General features: G+C 43.9%; 1 protein-coding gene across 1 annotated transcript; it reads left to right on the top strand.

Annotated features, from left to right (window-relative positions):
- The first annotated feature begins 1,794 nt into the window (after positions 1-1,794).
- Positions 1,795-19,820, top strand: pprc1 (PPARG related coactivator 1). Its single transcript, XM_084075550.1, has 14 exons — positions 1,795-1,906; positions 4,863-4,958; positions 5,558-5,692; positions 7,885-7,965; positions 8,065-10,258; positions 10,731-10,784; positions 13,350-13,410; positions 13,818-13,885; positions 14,501-15,242; positions 16,283-16,480; positions 17,392-17,458; positions 17,581-17,702; positions 18,425-18,576; positions 19,325-19,820. Exons 1-14 carry the CDS (start codon positions 1,823-1,825, stop codon positions 19,426-19,428), a joined length of 4,158 nt encoding a protein of 1,385 aa, XP_083931676.1. The 5' UTR covers positions 1,795-1,822; the 3' UTR covers positions 19,429-19,820.
- Positions 19,821-21,988: the final 2,168 nt, after the last annotated feature.

Genomic DNA, 21,988 nt, shown 5'->3' with positions numbered 1-21,988 from the left:
CATATAGTGGAGTATAAGTAAAAGTAGGCCTACTGAAAATTGGAAATACTCCGTAAGTAGCCTACCCCAAAATGGTACAGTAGGCTACTTGAGTAAATCAAATGTACTTAGTTACTTACTTTCCACCACTGGTAAAGTGGTTGTATGACATAGAATTATAGGAGCTATAAAACCAAATGAACAATAACAATAAATCAAATAATGTAATGGGGACACCAAATACATTAAATAAATACACTTTACCAACACCCGCCAAACGACTCAAACGAGGCTACTAATTTACGACGTCACGTCAACCAAGGATATTGGACTGTAATGTTATAAATAACTACTACAGTACATACAAACAAACAAACAAACACAAGCACACTTCATAGGCTGCTTTGATGGACCATAATTCATGAATTATGTCAAATATTTCACACAAATGAAAATGCTGCTCCAGCCTCCAGGGTATCCTGAAGAGTCCCACACTCCTGTCAACAAGACTTTGATAACTGTAGTAACAAGCAATTAGCCATCAATCCGTCGGTCCTCATTAAAGGGATTAGCATAGCAAATAACACAATGATGAGCCCTGAGACTAATCTTCAGTAGCCTAAAACAGTGGTTCTCAACCTGTGGGTCGGGACCTCCAGGGAAAAGGTGGAGAACCACTGCTCTAAAAAGTCTTATGGGCCTAAAAAAGAAAAGAAAGATGAAATGCTTTAATGTCATTGCATATTAAAACACTACAAAGCTTCACTCCACTCCACATAAAAGCAGCATCAAAGCACAAAATATATTTAAAAAATAAAATATATGTATGCAAATAAAAAAAATTAACAACCACAGTCATTAATAGTCAGTCAGATAAAATAAAATAAAATAAAATAAATTATTTTACAATTTAGCAATATTTTTTTTAATTATGTGTGGACCATCAGTTAAATCTTTACTGTTGATTTAACTGTAGTATGTCACCAAATAAATGGCTATGAAACTCTGAGAGACAGTGAAAGGGATGCAACCACATGTGTTAATTTGAATCCATTCGTACACAATCTTAAAAAAATAATCCAGTGGTGTTACTAAGTAACTAAGTACATTTGCTCAAGTACAGTACTTAAGTACAATTTTAAGGTATGGTTTGAGTTTTTTTTTTACTTTAGCCTACTGGAGTATTTCCAATTTGTAATCATTTTACTTCTACTCCACTACATCTCAGAGGCAAATAGTGTAGCCTACTTTTACTCCACTTCAATTATTTGAACACTGTAGTTACTATAGTTACTTTGCAGATTTGAATTATTATTACAAAACATACATTCACCACTTCACTTCAGCCCTATTTAAACTTTGGCTATTTTCAAAAGTTTTTTAATACATTTTAGACATAGAATAACTTGTGAAATGGGACATTCTGCATAATGAGTTATTTTATTTTTGGTATATGTTGATGTCTATACTTTTGTACTTTAACTCAAGTGCATTTTGATTACCAGGCTTGTACTTGTAACAGAGTGTTTCTACATTGCAGTATAATACAGTATTGATACTTTTACTTAAGTTAAAAAAAAAGAGAGTACTTTTTCCCACCACACTGACCACAGTCCACGATGTGGACAACACAACGGGAGAAGAACCGAACCCGGGGCGGGGCGAATCAGGCGCGACCTCCGAACTCGTCGCGTCATCTTGCGTCATTTTGCCGGGAACGCCGGCACCACGTGGTCTCCTCGCCGGGCCCCGCTGGACCAATGCGCGTTGAGCCAGTGCGTGATTCATGTTCATACTTCCATAGAGGAACCAGGCAGCACGCATCTCACACACACACAGAAAGATGGCGTCGCGCTGGGGAGCAGGAGGCGACGAGACTCTCACTATCTCCACTATGGATCTATTCTCTAGCAACACACTAGATGAGGTGAGGAGGGATCTGTTCTCTAGGAGATGATCATGTTATTATGTGTGCTCGGTGGTGTTTGTCATGTGTGTGGCGTGTTTTAACGCGCACGGGCCTTTTCCCCTTTTTATTGTGTACACAAACTGCATGGGGAAAAGTGACACGTGGATGCGATCAGGGGTCTAAACTTGCAAACCTGTTGGAAATGATCACTTGATTGTGTTTGCTGGGATGACAGATTGCTGCTCATCTGTGTTTGTTAAACGTCTAATTTGTATTTAATGTTAAACTTTGTACACACAGTGTCATTAGTGGTTTTAAACGTGATGATAACAGTACTGCTAGCTGTCCCAATGCCGGCGGATGGCCGGCCGGGTCTCACACACGTTGCTGGCTACTGTACTCGTGTTGTGGGGTCGATTCCCGGTGATCGGTGACGTGACAGTGGTGTTTTATGATAGTGATCGACCTGTCGTGGTCGTATGTGACATTATAACGGTTCGGATCGAGTCCCGATCGGAGGTGTTAAACGTGCAAAGCTGTGCCACTCATTCATATATGACACACGTGGTGGTAGTAGCCTATTAAAATAAACGCATGGCGCACCAGATTCCTTTTAGTTTGTGTGACCGTTCCAATAATAAAGTGTGCTGTTTAATGAGGAACCTTGGTCGTTTATATTGTCACACGTACTTTGTTAAAGGGCCTTTATTTAACATTGTGTTAGAGGTTGAGATTGACTTGGTTTGAGGTGCAGCAGCATTGCTGCAGCAACGTGGTCATCACATTGATGATGATGAGGCAGTGTTCCCAGTGATGTCAGCCTGACCCAGTCTGTGTGTGTCGTCGTGACAATCAATTACATCGATTGGGAAAGGGTCGTGTATATGATGATTTAGCATATTATTGCATATTATTGTTTGTCTTTGAATGTTTCGATGAATTGAATTCACAGACAACATAGTGCTTTCTTGGATTTAATCCTTTTAGCATCCTTTTTGTATTGGAGCTGTACTTTCTGTGCTTTTTTTGGGGCGGCCAACTGTTTGTTATTAAAGTTGGATAGAGGAATCGATCATCTTTTTGTTTATTAACATGCATGGCTTCAAAATGTGGTGAATCACAGAAGTTGGTGGCTTAAAAAAAAAGTGGTGAATCACATGTTGGTGGCTTTGTGGCATATTAGTCACCAAACAACATTCAATTTGACATTATCAGTCGGGCTCTGTATTTTATGTTGTTTTTCCACTTGTTTTCTATGCATTTAAGTCACTTCTTAATGAACAGTTATAACTTAAAACGTGGGTTTAATGTGGGGTTGATATTATAATAACATGGTGGAGGCAGTGAGGGTCCCACGCCTTAGCAGCGTGTTTGTTGTAGTGCACCACGTGGGTTGAGTCAGAGTACATGTGGGAGCCTCGTTTTTAAAAAGAACAGATCTACAAGCTAACAACGCGTCGCGAGGCGACGCGTTGTTAGCTTGTAGATCTGGCCTTTCCCCCCCTGTGCAAAGTGACACGTCTCGCGAGGGGACGAGACTTGAGCCTCGGAGCCAGTGTTGCCATGGCCGCTTATTCTAAGCGACTTTTTGGGGGTTTGTTTCTAAAGTGAAGTTGCTTATTTGGGCTTATTATTTCCCAATGTTGTTTAAACCAGTGGTTCTCAAACATGTTCATGTCAAAGACCCCCAAATTAACATGCAGTTGTTCGTGGTGGACCCCCATCTGAAACTATTTTGTGCCAGGGACCCCCACCAAATTTGTGCTGTTAAAATGTTTTTTTTTTTTTAAATCCACCTTTTTCACATTTCTTCAAGATTTTTTTGAAAATGGCAGATCTACAAGCTCAATGTGATCCAATAGATAGGCTATTTTCAAATGGCTGATGTATACTTACATATCTTTGAAGTGCCCATGTGGCCTAATGGTTGTTTCTTTTGGGCTTGTTTTCTAGACCTGGTTGCTTATTTCTCTCACAAAACCTGGCAACCCTCGGAGCCAACATGTCTGCGCTCTGTGCCTCTCCACACTGGACCCACGTGTGTCGGAGACAGCCTGTCTGAGAGCTGACCAGCGCCCATATATCTGTCTATTGTAGTGCATAGCTATATTTAAGTTGGTTAATTTATTGTTCTTGATCTAGTAATGTTGTTGTCTATCATGGAGATAAAACAAAAACAGAATTAAATGATACTGCATAGTGTGTGTGAGGCCTCCACACTTTCTGTTGTTTTCTGCATTGCATCTCAATTTTTAGTGGTTAATAGTTATTTTATAAACCATATATTCTTGTATTGACTTGTTTTTAAGTTGTGTCAATGTGTTGCTTTGTACAACACAGCTAAAAGGCTCTTCATTCATTCATACATACAGTAACAAAGTAACTGTAACAACCATAGCAGTGTCATGAATCACTTCCTCAACTAGTTTCAGGATTAGGTCCTCTGTAACTCAGTCTGTCCTCATTCCTTAGGATTGTTTTGAATATGAATGAATTTATAAATTAACATATTAGTGTTTTTAACGCATTAGTGTTCTTTTCATTGGGATGAGGATTAAATGAGGCCCCACTTTCGAGGGGTAACAATGCATCATTTGCATAACTTAACATTTCCCAAGGATGTTGAGGCTTTGGTTATTTAATCCCTCAATGCATTTACCAGGATGTCAATGTAGGCATTGACATCCTGGTAACAAAATGACACCTTGTGTAAACAGTGTAAACGTTAATACATATTTGTATATTTCATACGAAGCATCGTTTGCTCCTTTTTCGAGGGGCCAATATGTGTAACTGCTGAATGTACAGTTGATTTAAGAGGAATTGCGCATAAATATAGAGCACTTGTGTATACTGTCACCGGAATCCAAATTTTGTCTGAGTTTGCGTGATTATTTCTACATGCAGTTTATTTCTGATAACCAAATCAGAAACTTAAGTTAAAGAGCTGTTTTTTTTGTTGTTCTCCTCTTAGGATGATGAGCTGAGCCCTGGTGAGACTCTGGAGGTCTTTCAGAGCACCCTGGACCCCTCCATCCTCTCCATGTTTGAGGACACCCACACAGGAGAGGTAACACTCCTTTCCCCCCGCAATCTGTACTCAGTGTACACGGTCCGGGGACCACCAGTGGTCCTTGAGGGGGTTCCAGGGGGTCCCCAGACAAATTAATAGTTAGGTACCAAATTGACCCTTATGTGTCTGTAACTCTGAGAGAGTCCAAATGGACCCTTATGTGTCTATAACTCTGAGAGTGTACAAATGGAACCTAATGGACCCGTTAGGGTCCATTAGGTTCCATTTGTACACTCTCAGAGTTACATGAACACTAATGATGATGATGATACAGTATAGATTGGGACCCCCAAGAAATCAAAAGGGTTTGAGTCCCTGGCATATCTTTTCAAATGGGGGTCCGTGGGCTAATACTGTATGTGTACATTTGGGGGTCCTTGACACAAAAAATGGTTAAACCACTGGTGTACACACAGACGGACGTGTGCAAGTCAATCTATTGTTTGTCAACCACTTCATATAATTTGTTGACTGGAGTCCCCCACGGTTCTGTCCTAGGTCCCCTCCTTTTTTCCCTCTACACCAAATGTCTTCGCTGACTGTCCATCTCAGGATGGGGCGTGCATACTTAATGTAATTTGTATGTTTTTATTCAGGAGGAGAGCGAGGCGACGCTGCTAACGGCCCTGACGGAGATCCTGGACAACGTCGATGACGAGAACCTGTCTCCATTCGACATACTGCCCGACTCGGACCTGCTGTCGGGTCAGAAGGCCAGGGAGCACTCCCCGGTTAGTCCCCCCCCCCCCCAGCTGTTACACTCTCTCACTCCATAATTCATAATTCCCTTTCTCACGTTCTTCACACTGACAACACAACTCACCTAATGGTGCTTTTCACACAGACACTTCATGGGGGGATGGCTAAGCCTTTGATCCATTTAGGTTGTAAAAGTTATAAAAGTATAACTTGGAAGGTGTGAACTTTATATCGATGCAGTGTTAATTACCACCTAAGCCCTTTTTATGGGGGGGAACTGGAAATTGCTGATCTACTTTTATGGGGGGGGGGGGGACTGGAAATTGCTGATCTACAAGCTCACAACACGTTGCATCTTAAGCTTGTATCCCCTATTTTTGAATATTTTTGCCGGTAATTACATGCCAAAAATGGGGACAACAGGTTGAAGGTCTTTAATAATAAGCAACAGCTAATTAGCTGATTAGAGAGAAATCACCAGCTGGCAACAATTTAGAAAGAGACCTGCACTCAACATCCCAGTTAGAGAAGTAACTCTTATTTTGGAATAATTCTGCACATTCCTTGGGAAATACTTGTTGTGTTTTCATGGACATGAATACACTCAACGGCAACTTAATTGTCACGTCGCAAGTATAACAGGGTATAGTGTGAGTGTGGTTTACAATTTCCAGTGTTTTAGAAAAGAGACGTCATATGGCAAAGTATAAAATTGATAAAAGCCATGGGGATTAAACTGAAAACAGTCAAGCCAAATACCTTTTTGTCTTCTGGTAAATTGCATGGTCAAGTAAAATGTTTTCCTGCAGCTTATTAAGCTGGCCAGTCTTGCTGTTTGGTGCAATTCTGGTGTGCAAGGGCTGCAGACAGTGACTCTTTGGTTTGTGTATGAACTCAGCTGGGTGGTGCTGAGTGCTTTAAGGGACCATTGAGACAATAACTCAAACAATGTTTAATTAATACATTTTTATATGAACAGATCAACAAAGTAACATAACAAGAAAACGCAACGTCAAATATACATATTGGTGCATAGACAACATGGAAATAATGAGGCAGAAATGCTTCTTGTGCAAGTAGGGACAACATTTTCAGCAGATATACAGTAGAACGTCAGTCTCTTGTGCAGGTGATAGGCAACACTTAGCAGCAGATATCAAACATGTAAGTGTATACATAAGTGATGGCGCCAGTGGAGTGTAATCGTAGTCCTGTATACATAAAGTGATAATGCCCGTGCGGCGGCCTGTGTCGTCATGACTGCTATGGCGACACGGCTCAGGGGGGGAGAGAGAGGTACAGCCATTGCGGGTAAGAGTGACGAGACCCACAAACAAACACCCCAGTAAGTCTGTGGTTCTCAAACCTTTTAATTTCAAGGACCCCCAGATTTGATATGCATTAAGTCATGGATCCCCATAACTTTGGGAGTGTAATTTGGAAGCGAATAGCTGACCACACAGTGGACTACCCACACAGTGGGCTATAAAGTGGTAAAAGTGTAAGGTCTGTTGTTGACCAGTGAGTTGAGACGAATGGCATTCTGCTGTATGTTCACATTTCTCAATTTGAAACCGGACATTTTATGTGTCCCCCCACTTAATTTCCCGCAGGGCCCTTTCTGACCTGTCAGAGTTCTAGTGTCATTCCGTTGTTTTTGAGGATACAGAGGCGAGGGAAAGAGTCTGAGGCATGGTACTCAATAAATGGAGAGAAGCAGATAAAATAACAGGGACAGAGCCAAGAACAGACTTGGAAAGAAACCGAGAAGCACAGAGACGTGGTGAGCTTAGAGGAGAACTTTTTAATGTCCTTTTGAGGGCTGAGTCATTGAGAGAGGATGCCACTAAAAGTGCTCTATTAAAATATTTTCTTGGCTGCGCAGAATACTAAATGGCTGCGGAAACTAACTCTATTAAATATCAGTTCAATATTCTGTTATGGTCAAAGGATTAAATTTGATCAATGTCACACAATACTTGTAATCTGTCCTTCCCTACACAATGTACTGTATAATTTACCACCTCATTTTGTACAGAATAAAACAAAAGCATATACCCATACCCAATTGTATATCAAAAACACAGACCCCCCTAGCTGATTACTATTCTCATTTAGCTGTCCAAAACGTAATGCAAGCGCCGAACTGTAGATGTGACAGATTTAGACATTATTGAGTCAATTTATGTGTGATTGTTAAGCTTTTCTATGTTCTTCTTTTTAGCTGAGGAGGTTGCTGTGTCTGTCGCGATCCCCTCCAGAGAAGGACCCTTTCTGCAACATGAGACCCTTCTCAACTGGGAAGGTATGTGTCTGTGAACAGTCTATAGACAATGTACAGTATGTTGCCGCAGATAGATTTCCAGAAAATGTGATATCTTTTTTTCTTCCTTTCCGCATGCAGAGCCTCTCCAGGTCACAGGCTGCTTCTGTCCAGAGGAGTGACGGCGAGGAGGATGACTATGGCTCCCTCACCCCTTCATCTCCGGATCAGGAGCTGCCCGACTGGGGGAATCGGACCCTCCCTTCCATAACTCTTGAGCAGGAGGGTGAAGATTACGATGGCATCTCGGTTAGCTTAGGGGACTTGGTGAAGCACATGCACCCGTACTGTATGACTATCTGTGTGGAAGATGGACTGGAGGAGCAGATGTTGTTGCCTGAAGGAGGCATCTTACTTGAAGTGGTGGATCAGGGGGAACACGGAGAGCCTATCCTGGCCATCCAGGATATGGATCTCTCTCTCCCTGGGCCAGTGCCACAAAATGCCCCAGAAATGAGGCAGAGAGTTCCTGATGAAGAGGACGATGCAGCCTCCGACATTTCCGAGCACATAATTGTCGACGACGATGACTACGACGACGACACCATGGCCAACGAGGCCCTGGCTGAATTTGCACGCCACCTGGCCCCGCTCGCAAGCTCAGAGGTGAAGGATGACGCGGTCATAAAAAGACCCAAAGAAGAGATACGGGAGAAAAGCCCGTCTCGAAGAAGAAGAAAGAAAAAGAAAAGTAAGAAGGGGCTCAAACAGGAGCCCGTGGAGGAGGAGGACGTTCCTCCCGTGGAAGGAAGGGTCCTTCGGAGCTCCTCGTCAAGACGGGCTGCGGAAGTGTCGCCCCGTAAAACTGCAAAAAAGACTATCAAGGAAGAGAAGAAAAGGAAAGAATCTACGGCTCCGTGTGCCTCAAGTCCTCCTAGTTCTCTTCCGAAGCCCAGAGGACGTAACGGGGCACCGGCTGAAACGCAATCAGAAGTCACCACCCTAACACTACCGACTAAATCAACGATCAAGAAAGGTGCTGAACCGTTGCCACCCACTACAGACCAGTCTCCAGGAAATGCAAGCCCAGAGACGAGTCCTGTTGATAGCCCCCCCACACCCATAAATTCCTCTCAGTCCGAGGAAATGGCCAAACTGTCAGCTCCGGCAGCTGATAAGCTTCCTGTCTCATCAGCAGTTACCGCTGCGGTCTCCCCTGTCCCCCTGTCAACAACACCTCTGTCTCCTCCAGAGGATTCCATGACTCAACTTAACGTCTTACCCCAAAACCCGCTCCCCTCAAGTGAGTCCTCTACTCCTCCTCCTGTGACCGCAAAGACTAGTGATCTGGCCCCTCCTCCTCCTGCGCCAGAGGCCAAGCCCAAATCTCTCAGTCTGGCGGAGTACCGGCGACTTCGTCTGGAGAAGAAGCTCGTTCCGGTAGAGAAAGCGGAGGACCACAGCACCAAGTGGCCCAGTCTCCCCGAACCCCCTAAAGAGCTTCCTCCCATCCCCTGCCTGCCCGACCCCAGTCCCCGGGACGCTCGCAGGCCCCACCACCCGCCGCCGTCGAAGGAGGCGGACGAGGTGAAAACCGCCTGGCAACCCATGGGGCCGGGCGCGCCGCCCACCCCCGAGGCGCTGCTCGTGCCCCCGGCTTACATGGTGGCGGCCTCCAGGAAGGTTGCCAGCGCTGCTGCTGCTTCAGCCCCTAAACCTCAACCCGCCCCTCAGGACTCCCAACCCAGACCCGCCTCTGCCCCGACGACCTCACTCTCACCTCTGCATGCCACCCTGCCTGCTGCTAAGCCTCTTGTGCCTCACAACTCCGGGTCTCCTCCGCCTGTCCTGCGGTCGGTCTCTGAGCTCACGCCTACAGCGGAGAAGCTGAAGTCTTTCTCTGCGCCCTCAAAAGTTGAGGGTGTCGCCGGGGAAAGGCCCTGCCCTCCTCAGGTAATTTTGGCGAAACCCGTGCTAGTCAACGAAGGCTTGTCTAAAACCACTACGAATTCCCCCAAACCAACCGCTGCTAGCGTGTTTGCCCAGATACTCAAGACCACTGCAATCATCCGGAACGTGCCTCTGCCCATTGCTGCTACCCCCCCAGCGAGTGACTCTGTCGTCACACCTGCCAGCAGGCCTTCCTCCAGACCTGCAGTCCCTGGTCCCCACACCGCTCCGTTTCGGGCAAACCAGCCTTCTCGTTCTTCCGCGATCCTGAAGGAAACCAATGCTGTCGCACTCGGAGGTGAAGGTCGTCCCACTGCAGAACCCGGGGCACTTCGGACAAAGAGTCGCACACAGGAGCTGATCGAGGCCTTCACCAGTGAAATAGGTGAGCTTAGAGTCTATCACGAATCTGTTAACTTTGAACCTGGCGCCCCTATTTTAGGCATGTCATCATAGGTGGAAATTTTACAAAATGGCATACAATCTCACAAATGTTGTAAGCTTGTAAATGGGCTATTATCATGCCACGCTGTCATATGGCAAAGTATAAAATTGATAAAAGCCAGGAGGATTAAACTGAAAACACTTAGCCAAATACCTTTTCTCTTCTGGTAAATTCATGGTCAAGTAAAATGTTTTCCTGCAGCTTATTAAGCTGGCCAGCCTTGCTGTGGTGCAATTCTGGTGTGCAAGGGCTGCAGACAGTGACTCTTTGGTTTGTGTATGAACTCAGCTGGGTGGTGCTGAGTGCTTTAAGGGACCATTGAGACATTAACTCAAACGATTACATTTTAATTAATTCATTTTAATATGAAGGTAATTACGTTTCGGTTTTAAACATAACTGATGTTTCTCAGGTATTGAAGCTGCAGATCTGACCAGCTTGCTGGAACAGTTTGAAGAGACTCAAGGTGAGTGACGTATAAAGACGCTTGCCTTCCTGATTTCACAGTACATATTTACCCGTAGCTCAATTCTTCATCTTTGAATGGTAAACCTGTTCACCTGAAAGGGAAATCTCTTATTCCACATTAGATGATTTATTTTTTTTCCCTCTTTTTTTAATTCATTTTACCCCACAATAATAATTAAAAAAAAAGTAGCAAATGGCTATAAACTCAAAACGTGTTGAGTTGTGAGCTTGTTGATTTGCTGTGAATACAGGCTTGCCTTGAGATTTTGGTTTGGCCACAAAAAGGTTTGAAAACCACTGCCATTATTCCCACCCCGACTCAAACAATCAGTCCCCATGCTGTTTTGCTAATTGTAAACTTGGCCAACTGCTTTGTAGGTCACATAGTTGAGTACGAGGTACACGTGGTCAGAGGATCGCTTTCCGGATTTCGTAATGGATGAAAGTGGTGGTATAATGTTGCAGCACTCTATCTTTGGACAGGAATAGTGGGTGGGGGGTGGTGGTGGTGGGACTTGCAAAAGGCTTGTGGGGTCTGTAAATGGACACCTGGAGATCCCCCGAATGCTTCCAGTTGTCTGTTGTGCAGAAAGTTGGAGCATGTCATTAGTAGGTTTAGGGGGCAGCCATAGCTGAATGGGTAGAGAGAGGATGTCTGGGAATCTGAATGTCCCCGGTTCATCCCGGGTCCCAACCTAGGTGTCCCTAGAATCAGCGGTTACCCTGGTTCGCCCACTGGATTATGTGTCGGAAGTGTCCCTGAGCAAGACACTGAACCCGTAACTGTTCACCGGGCGCTGTTTGATAGCACCCACTGCTCCTGATAGTTAGGATGGGATAAATGCATGGACACATTTCATATTTAGTCGTCCCCCCCCCCCCCCCCCCCCCCCCCCCTCCCAAAGGAGTGGGAACTAAATTACTATATTATTAGGATATCACTCTTCAGGTATTTGGACCAGCATGGACAACACATTCATCATGGAGGTTATATATCGATATTTTGCTCAGCCCTAACCCTCCCTCCGTCGATGTTCCAACTAAGTGAGCTGAGGCGATGTCAAAAAAGTGACGTGGAGGCCTGGGCCACAGCGTGGCGGTCCAGGCACCCTAGGCTGCAATGTCAGCAGCCTGGCACAGTGTCGCGGGTTCGAATCCCGTTCCCGACGACCTTTGCTGCGTGTCACACTCCATCTCTCCCCCATTTCCTGTCAGTCTGCTGTCCTATCTATAAAAGCCCCAAAAAAATATTTTAAAAAAGTGACGCGGAAACAGAATCGTCATTGCATCACGACCTCTCTCCCATACTGCACGAATGGTATAAAACTCTTGGTATCTCCACTTAAAGACCAGGATGTGTGCGTGTGTGGGCGGTGTGGAGGCGGGGGGGGGGGGTGCGCAGAGCTGCTGCTGCTTTGTGTTCCTGTCTGCTCAGCTGTTGGAATTTTGCCCTGTCTGCAAATCCATTTAACTCTCCCCCTGCTGCCTTTGTCTGGACCGACGTATAGGCCCCAGCCTGGACAAGTAGGGGACAGTTTTGTACGTGTACCTCTGTTCTCATTCAATGGCGTTTGTCGTACCCAGTTTTGGGCAAGTTACTCAGGAAGTGTAATAAGTAACTCTTTACTTATTGCTTCTTTCAAAAGTAATATTGCTTTACATATTACTTGGTATCAAATGTAATTGCTTACGTTTCTCGTTATATTACCATGTTACTTTCGTTACCCCCTCTCTGAATCCACTTTATTGGAGCAATAATGAACGTCACAGGATGAGTCACCAATCATCCAAACTACACACATTGCAGCCTGTCAAACCTGATGGGATACATACATACGGCAACATACAATCTCACACATGTTCTGAGCTTGTAAATGGGCAATTTTCACGCCATGCTGATATGGCAAAAGTATAGAATTGATAAAAGCCATGAGGATTAAACTGAAAACAGTCAAGCCAAATACCCTTTTGTCTTCTGGTAAATTCATGGTCAAGTAAAATGTTTTCCTGCAGCTTATTAAGCTGGCCGGTCTTGCTGTGGTGCAATTCTGGTGTGCAAGGGCTGCAGACAGTGACTCTTTGGTTTGTGTATGAACTCAGCTGGGTGGTGCTGAGTGCTTTAAGGGACCATTGAGACAATAACGATGTTTACATTTGAATTACTTTGAATATGAAGGTAATTACATTTGTTTAGACGCGATGTGTAAGTTGTATACAATAAATCAGGCTTTACTTAGTGTGTCATCTAGCTAGCCCACGACTGCTGGATTGGTCAGAGAATTGTCATTGGCGTCATTAGCCATCAACTAAATTAAAATATATTGAGCAACTGCATAGTACCAAGAGCGGGTCAGATTGAGTTGGTACCATGCCGTGGATATGTCCAGTCAGTGTATAAATAAATACCCTCCCTGGATTTGTAGGCTCCGCTCCATCCTTGTTTTCACCTCATCTCGCAAAATCTTTTTCCTCACATCCTTCCCGTCTTTTCATGTGCTCTTGTCGACTACCCGGGTCCCAACGTTCCCTGTACTCATCCTTCCCTCTGTTTCTCTCTCTTCAGCCAAAGTGGAGCAGATTGTGCCGGAGGTCTCTGGTAGAGCAGCTGCTGTAGGAAACTCTAGGTGAGTTACCCTACAGCCCCCCATGCTGCTCAGGGGGTGTGTGAGTGTGTGTGTGCTGGAGGAAATCTCCTGGCAACAGTTTGGAGTGTGTGTGGGTGCGTGCGTGCGTGCGTGTGTGTGTCGGTGGCCAGAAGCCACGTTTTGCCAAGACCTACCGTGATCATCATACACTGGTGTTTGACCGGCCCTGGTAATGGCCTGGTCTGATATGGATCTGAATGTCCGAATTGACCCGATTCTCATTCTAAGACAGCCTGAGGTATTATGTTACACCATTAAGTCTGTGCACACCCAGACCCATTCCTGAGATTAGGTTTAATCAGCCAATAAGTGAAGACACCTGTGCGGGGGTATACAGGGCCTTATAAATGTTTGCTGACAAAGCCTTGTACTTTTGTTTTACACAGTGGTGCATTGACTGCAGAGAGAAGTGCCGTGGAGCGTGTGAGGGCCAATGACCTCTCAAGTATTGCAGGTAATTCTTTTTAAACTTCCCAAGTGCCAACATTGATCCAAGTTCTGCCCTGATACCAAAATGTTTTATTGATAAAAGCCATGAGGATTTGAAAACGGTCAAGCCAAATGCCTTTGTCTACTGGTAAATTGCATTGTCAAGCAAAAAAAAAGGTTTTCCTGCAGCTTATTAAGCTGGCCAGTCTTGCTGTGTAGTGCAATTCTAGTGTGCAAGGGCTGCAGACAGTGACTCTTTGGTTTGTGTATGAACTCAGCTGGGTGGTGCTGAGTGCTTTAAGGGACCATTGAGACAATAACTCAAACGATGTTTAAAGTCTGGCCTGAATGAAAGATTCAGCCTGTCCAGTAGCACTGTAGAGGATAAGGTAGAAAATTAACCATATAAACGTATAAAGTTTTGACAGACCTTAAACTCTATTTTACTCTTCCGCAGTAGATGTCATTTTCAACCTCCTGTAATATATGACTGATGTCCTTGTAAAGCTTTATCCCGAGATCCACATGATTAGATTTTCAAGTACCGATAGTTTATAATATAAAACCCAAATCGTATCATTTGTCTCTCAACTGCCACATAATAGTTATAATTCATCAAGCCTTTTTCTCTCCATCGCAGCTCTGACTCCACCAGCCACTCCTCCTCACCAGATGTGGAAACCTCTGGCGCCCGTGGCCCTCCTAGCGAAGAGCAGGGCCGCCACCGAGGGGCCCCCCAAGCCATCCCCTTCCAAGGTTATCCAGATAGATGCCCGGCCCCTGCCCGCGGCCAAGCTCCGCAGTAAGCCCACGGCTCCCGCCCCTGCCGTATCACCCGAGCTTATATCCATGGACCACGACTACTGCCTCCCCAGCAAGGTGGCTCCCGCCGGTGAGCAGGGCCAGCGCTGGAACATCAAGCAGCAGCCTTTCATCACCATCAAAACCATCAAGCGGCCCCCCACCACCACAACCACTACTCAGCCCTCTCAAATGGTCCACCACAGAGTCGAGACAACCGCACCCGTTCTGGATACGAAATCGTCCGATTCTTCACAGACCGATCCTCTGGATCACAGGACTGTCACCGCTGCAGGAAGCTCTGTTCTAGAGACCCCCGACGCCTCCCCTGTTAGGCGGGAGACCGATGATGATGATGATGCTGCTCTTACAGAGGAGAGTCCGAGGCATGGGCGTTCCTACCGTCGACACGCTTCCGATTCTCGCTCCCCTAGCCCGAGACCCGCCTCCAAAGACAGGAAGAGGGGTCGGTCTAGCAGAAGAGGGTCCCGTTCCCCCAGCCCCACATCCAGCAGCGGATCGGATTCAGACGGCTCCAGCTCCTCCTCTCAGTCCAGATCTCGCTCTCCACCCAGGAAAAGGTGAGGCCCTCAAAAGTCACAACAACATCAGAGAATCTGACCCGATGCCTCGGGTCTGATCCTGATTTTTGGAGAGTTCTAGACCACCGATTACTGATGTTTTTATTTGAGAACATCAACTTGTAATCAAACAAATGAATGCAAAGAAACGCATAACCTTTTGATAGATCAAAATAAATGAAATTAGAACTCTTGAATGTTTGAAAAGAACATTTTAATTATAATTATGCACAAGCAACGAGTAAGTATAAAATTCACATAAACCTTAAAAGAAAAAGTCCATCTTCAAGCTTGCATAGTGCCTCATCATGACATGTTGGGAGCATGTAGATCTGCTATTTGTGAACATTAATAAAGGCCAAGGGTAAAAAAGATATCTGGAGAAATTGGCTGCATCATTGCCAATACTGATGTCTCATAAATAGCCGATATATTGTATCCAAAATGTTTTATTGATAAAAGCCATGAGGATTAAACTGAAAACAGTCAAGCCAAATACCTTGTTTTATGGACAATTATATGGTCAAGTAAAAAGAAAAGGTTTTCCTGCAGCTTATTAAGCTGGCCAGTCTTGCTGTTTGGTGCAATTCTGGTGTGCAAGGGCTGCAGACAGTAACTCTTTGGTTTGTGTATGAACTCAGCTATGTGGTGCTGAGTGCTTTTAAGGGACCATTGAGACAATAACTCAAACAATAAAGTTTGAAGTCTGGCCTGAATGAAAGATTCAGCCTGTCCAGTAGCACTGTAGAGGATGAGGTATAAAATTAACCATATGGACCATGTTGTATAATGTTTCTAGTTTTGACGGGGCTTCAACTCTTCCTCACTAGCTGTCATTTTCAGGCCTCTGTAATTGGATATAATTTAGTCATAGAATGTATGACTGATGTCCTTGTAAACGTTTAATTTTTATTTTCCATGTATTGTTGGAAAAACACCTGTTGATAAATGTAACTTATTTTACATCGTATGCAGTGTTGTCACAGTTTCCACACTTGCTTCATTGATCACCAACACTCCCATCTTGTTTTCTCTGGAAGATATCGCCGTCGCTCTGCGAGCAGATCCAGCTCGTCTTCCCGTTCCTCCTCTCGCTCCGTCTCCCGCTCCCCTCCCAGGAGACGAAGGTACTCGTACTCCTCCTCTCGCTCCGGGTCGTGGAGCCGCTCCCGCAGTCGGTCGCGCTCTCGTTCCCCCTGGATGGAAGACGGGTGGAGTAGAGGCAGAAGGACGAGCAGGTAACTACGTTCATCTGGGCTGAACGACAAACATTACGTCACACTGTACTGTAGAGCAGTGGTTCTCAACCTGTGTGTCAGGACCATTTAGGGAACCCCCTGGGGTCCCCAAATGTTTTTTTTGGGGGTTGGGTCCCCAGATGACAGTGAAATGACAATTTAAAGACTTTTTTTAATACCTGACTGAAGATCATTAGGCCTGCATCATCAAAAGTTATCAACAAACTCAATTATATTATAAAAACTGGTCAAACATTGGCCATTGTTTGTGTTACCCATCAGTGTTTGTTTTTAACAAAGCTCATATTGTTGAGTTATTATGCACTGTCTTTGAACCTGAGAGGCTCTGTCTGTGACCTCCTGGGCCAACAACGGTGCTAAAGCAACACTTGCTCATAACTGGAGCCTCCTGGCAACACCCCCAGGTTTCTCTTTTAAAAGCAATGCACACTTGTAGTCTATTCGGACAGTATTATATTCTGTCAATCTATTATTGTCATGAAGCATTTGATTATGCCTGCGTTGCGAGGCGTTGTGGGCTTGTAGATCTGCTATTTTTACAATATTTGTCTGTGGAACCGAGTCAAACTAAATTGAATGCCACAACTCCTACATTCCAAGTGCTTAACAGGGTGGGGGGGGGTCCACAGTTCAAATATGATTATTTTGGGGGGGTCCACAGTTCAAATATGGGGGCCTGAAAAGGTTGAGAACCACTGCTGTAGAGTTGGTGTCCTTATTGTGTCCTGATTTAGTCTGGCACAGCTTCGCAAGGACTGGTTGTTGGAGTACTTTGTTACACCACAAATGTGTTTTTAGTTATTTTTTTTACCGTAAATACTATGAAATGCTAATACCCTGTAAATATGATATACTAATTTCCTTATGTTTCTATTGTTCCACCTTTTTAGGTCCGGCTATAGGCCTAGTGTAAGAGAAAGTTCTGAAGAGGTGAAAAGACGCAAGGAGAAAGCCATCGTGAGTTGGGTTTTTACTATGTGATCCTCCTTAGCCACGCAAACATGAAATTATTAAGACGATGCCACCTGTTGTTTATCTTCAACATATTTAACATCGAAGTGCTGTTTTTATTCTCTCAGGAGGAGCGCAGAGTTGTTTACGTTGGCAGAATTCGGGGGACGATGACCCGTAAGGAACTGAGAGAGCGCTTCTCTTTATATGGGGAGATTGAGGAATGCACTCTGCACTTTAGAGATCATGGGTAAGTAAAGGATCATTCTTTGAGACTCCAAATTCTGTATTTATATTGTGGTGCAGGGACGTGCACAGATAGACTTTTTTTTTTCCTTCAGTTTACAGCAGGGGTCTTCAACAGGGGGTCCGGGACCCCTAGGGGGTCCTCAGAGTTACTAGAGGGGGTCCGCCAAATCTTTATGTGATATGATTTTTCTTTTTACCATAACCACTCGAAACCTAGCATCCCTTTTCTGAGGAGAACTTTAGCCAAAAATAGCAGATCTACAAGCCCACAACGCCTCGCAGCGCTTGTAGATAGGCTATTTTTGGCAAAGAGGTATAGGTGTAGAGGGAAAAAAGAGCAGACCAAGTAAACAAAAAAAAGTATAATTTACTTGAGCACCTGCCCCTCAAAATGTCTGTGCACGCCACTGTTGTGGTCGTAGTGTTGTAGTGAAATGAGGCGCTATTTGTGTTACACATCAGTGGCATTTGTTTTTAACAACGCCCATGTTGTCGAGTTATTATGCACTGTCTTTGAACCTGAGAGGTTCTGTCTGTGACCTCCTGGGCCAACAACGGTGCTAAAGCAACACTTGCTCATAACTGGAGACTCCTGGCGACACCCCCAGGTTTCTCTTTTAAAAGCAATGCACACTTGTAAAACCAGTCTATTCAGACCGTATTATGTCAATCCATTGTCACGGAAAAGTGTTTTGATTATGCCTGCCGTGTTTTCTGTTACAGGGACAACTACGGGTTTGTGACTTACTATGACACAAAGGACGCCTTCACGGCCATCGAGAACGGAGGCAAGCTGCGCAGACCTGACGAGCTGCCGTTTGATCTCTGTTTTGGTGGAAGGAGACAGTTCTGCCAGACCAGCTATGCTGACCTTGGTAGGTTGGCATTACCACTGAGCTTAATCTATACTCTATCTCCTAATATGGGCAGAGATGTACAATAAATAAGAGACGCTTCAACCCAACCCTAGTGGTTCGCAGAGGGGGATTTGAGCACATTGTGACAAGTTTGACTTGTCACAACTAAATGTATAGGGTTTAAGTGCTTAAAGTTAGTTTTAGACAGAAATGCATGTCTGTTCTCAAAAACCAAACATGATTAGACTGCTGAAAAACTACGGCATGCCCAAAATAGTGACGTTGGGTCATTGGTTCTCAAAGTGGGGTCTGGGGACCCCCAGAGACCCCAGCTAAATGATGGACAGTTAGTACCCAAATGGACCCTTATGGGTCTGTAATTCCCGAGAGTGTGCAAATGGGTCCATTTGGTTCCATTTGCACACTGAGTTAAATTAACATTGATTTTACAATATAAACTGTGGTCCCAGAGATATAAATGCCATTACATAGGGGACCGTAGACTAATGCATGTCAAACTGAGGTTCCTTGAAATTAAAATGGTTGAGAATCACTGGTAGAGCTGTAAAGATCTTCTGTCCCTGCCTGGCATATCTTTTCAAATGGGGGGTCCGTGGGCCACGTTGGGGGTCCTTGTCATGAAAAGGTTTGAGAACCACTGGGTTAGGTTAAAGGACAAAATGGCATGTGAACAACACTGCTTGTCTGGTCTTCTATTGTCTTGACGTCGTTGACATCTGTCTCCCCCTTACCTCTCTCGTTGCAGATTCTAATAGAGACTCATACGACCCATCGCCGTCAAAGGCCAACTTTAATGCACTAGACTTTGACACTTTATTGAAGCAAGCCCAGAAGAGTCTGAAGAGGTAACGGAGGCCTTCGACCAGAAGAGGAAACACACTTACCTCAGAGTCGTTGTGGCTGGCTCGGCGCCTCCCAACGCTGCCTTTGCGTTTACCTGTTGTTTGTTTTTTTATTTTATTTTATTTGTGTTTAAATTTTATTTCTGCAAGCTAACACCTTCTATTGAAGTGAAGATTTGTATGAAAAAAAGTAAAAGAGTTAAAAAAAAATGGAATAAATCAAAATATAAACCATGGAATTTTTTTTAAGGAGTTTATTTAAATGTATGATTAGACTTGGAAAATGTCTAAAACTTAAAAAATAAGTTGAATGGCTTTCAGTTATGATTGGGAGAAGGTGTAATACAGTACATTGATGACAAATGTACTGCAGACCTTAATAAAAACCAAAACTTGGAATGGCGTGTGTTTTCTCATTCTTTATGTATGATTGTCCACATTGATTACATGTAGTTTTTTTTATTGAATACTTAAAAACAGTTTGTAAACAGTACAGTGGTATGATTTTACAATGACAACCTCATCTCATCTGTAGTAGTTTTTATGGTGTGGCATCAGGAGGTCATCATCAGGTTCCCGGTTCCAACCCCGGGGGTCCTTTTTTTTTGTGTTGCTGTCTTTGAGAAAGACTTCAAACTCCTTAGGCTGGGCAAGACCTGGGATGTTGGTTGTCTAGGAAGTTGACAACAGGAAATGATTGAATTTGGCGGAAGTACCGCCCAAGGAAATGACGTTGATGCTTTACAAATCTGTTAACATTTTCCGTGAATGAAACGAGTGTTGTGTTTGGTCAAAAAATATCATTTCCGGGGGAAATCCTGTCCACTCAGGACTTCCTAGACACTCGCTGCTTTAGGTCGTGACCAGGCTCTTCTTTTCGCAGATGAGTGAGGCTGGGACCGAGGTTACAAACTCCTAGGTTCACACCTTAACGGGATAATTCCCCCCAAAAAATACTTTTTTTTAATCAATTGACAATTACACACCCATTTTTAAAAAATGAATAAAATGTAATTGTGTCCTATCTGGTAGGTAGAGTATGTTGGTACAACATAACTTATACAATCGGGGTGGTTGTATTTTGTGTCCCTGCTCTTCTATTGAGACATTTAGATATTGTCAAAGGTCATGTCTCACCTAGACACCGGATTTGACACACATTTTTATTTTTTACCTGATAGTCAAGATTCAATTTATCCCCTGAGCAAGCAGGCAGGCTCTATTGGCTCAATGGCAGCACTTGCGCAGGAAACTGGGTTCAAATCCAGGGGTAGAAGAGGGAAGTTATATAGTGCAGCTTTAAATTACAAGTTACAGTTATAAAATTCAGGGTGAATTGTTTTTGTTGTAAGCTCCCATATGTTTTGCATTAAAAAAAAGAAAGAAATGGAGAAACGACAATGTGCATGGGGTCAAAATGGGGTCGAAATGATGCCTTTTGTGCATGTAGAGACTGCACATTCTAAAGTGCTTTGGACAAAGACTAGCCTATGTAAACACCATTTAACAATAATTCTATGGTGGGTGTAGCTTGTGTTGTATTATAAAGTGTTGCACTAGAAATAAGACGGCTAGCCCAGGGGTCTTCCGAGACCCCTAAGGGGTCCTCAGAGTTACTACAGGGCCAAATCTTTGTGTGACATGATTTTTTTTTTTTACATTAACCACTTGAACCATAGCATCCCTTTTCTGAGCAGAACTTGAGCCAAAAATGCAGATCTACAAGCTCACAATGCTTCGCACTGGCACTGCGTTGTGAGCATGTAGATCGGCTATTTTTTGGCAAAGAGGTATAGGTGTTATGGGAATTAAAGAGCAGACCACGTAAAACATTTTAAAAAAAGTTTAATCTGAAACACAATGTTATACAATATAGAGGGGTCCCTACTCCCTGCTTCATCTCTCAGCTAGGGGGTCCTTGGCCTGAAAACCGTTGAAGACCCCTGGGCTAGCCTATATAATATGATTTCCCAATAATTCTGCTGGCTCACTGACATGATTTATAAATGAGAACCTCCTTCCATTTGAAATGTGTTGGAACCATGGAGGCTCAGATTCCAGCTACATCCCTAATATGGGCAGAGATGTGCAATAAGAGATGTTCAACACAGCCCTCGTGGTTAGCAGAGGGGCATTTGAGGACATTGTGACAGTTAGGAGCCACCATTTATAGTTATTTAACTGTCTTAATGTTTTAGATATCAATGTCTTTCTCTTCTCAAAAAGCCAACATGATTATACCCTCTTATTACTAATTAACTAACTAATTAACCCCCTCCAAACAATTACAAATGTATTTTTGTATCTTTAAAGATGCTAAGTGGTTTAATGTGCTTAAGTCAAGTAGTGAGGGATGGTGTATTTGTATGCCACATAATTTAAATGTATCTTTACTATGGCAATTTGAGAATAGCCGATATACAAGCTCTCATGAACTGCAACCCATTGTGAGCTTGTGGATCTGCTATTGTTTTGCAATTGTAATTGTTACATATTGTTTTAATTTTTAAAAAAGTGTAAAAGTTAAAATTGTCGACTATAATAATGGCATGCCAAAAAATAGGGAC

This window comes from Gymnoscopelus microlampas (assembly GCF_963454915.1).
Source record: "Gymnoscopelus microlampas genome assembly, chromosome: 13".
Lineage (NCBI taxonomy): Eukaryota > Metazoa > Chordata > Actinopteri > Myctophiformes > Myctophidae > Gymnoscopelus > Gymnoscopelus microlampas.
Note: the sequence above shows the minus strand (reverse complement) of the source record. Positions and strands in the feature narration are given on the sequence as shown.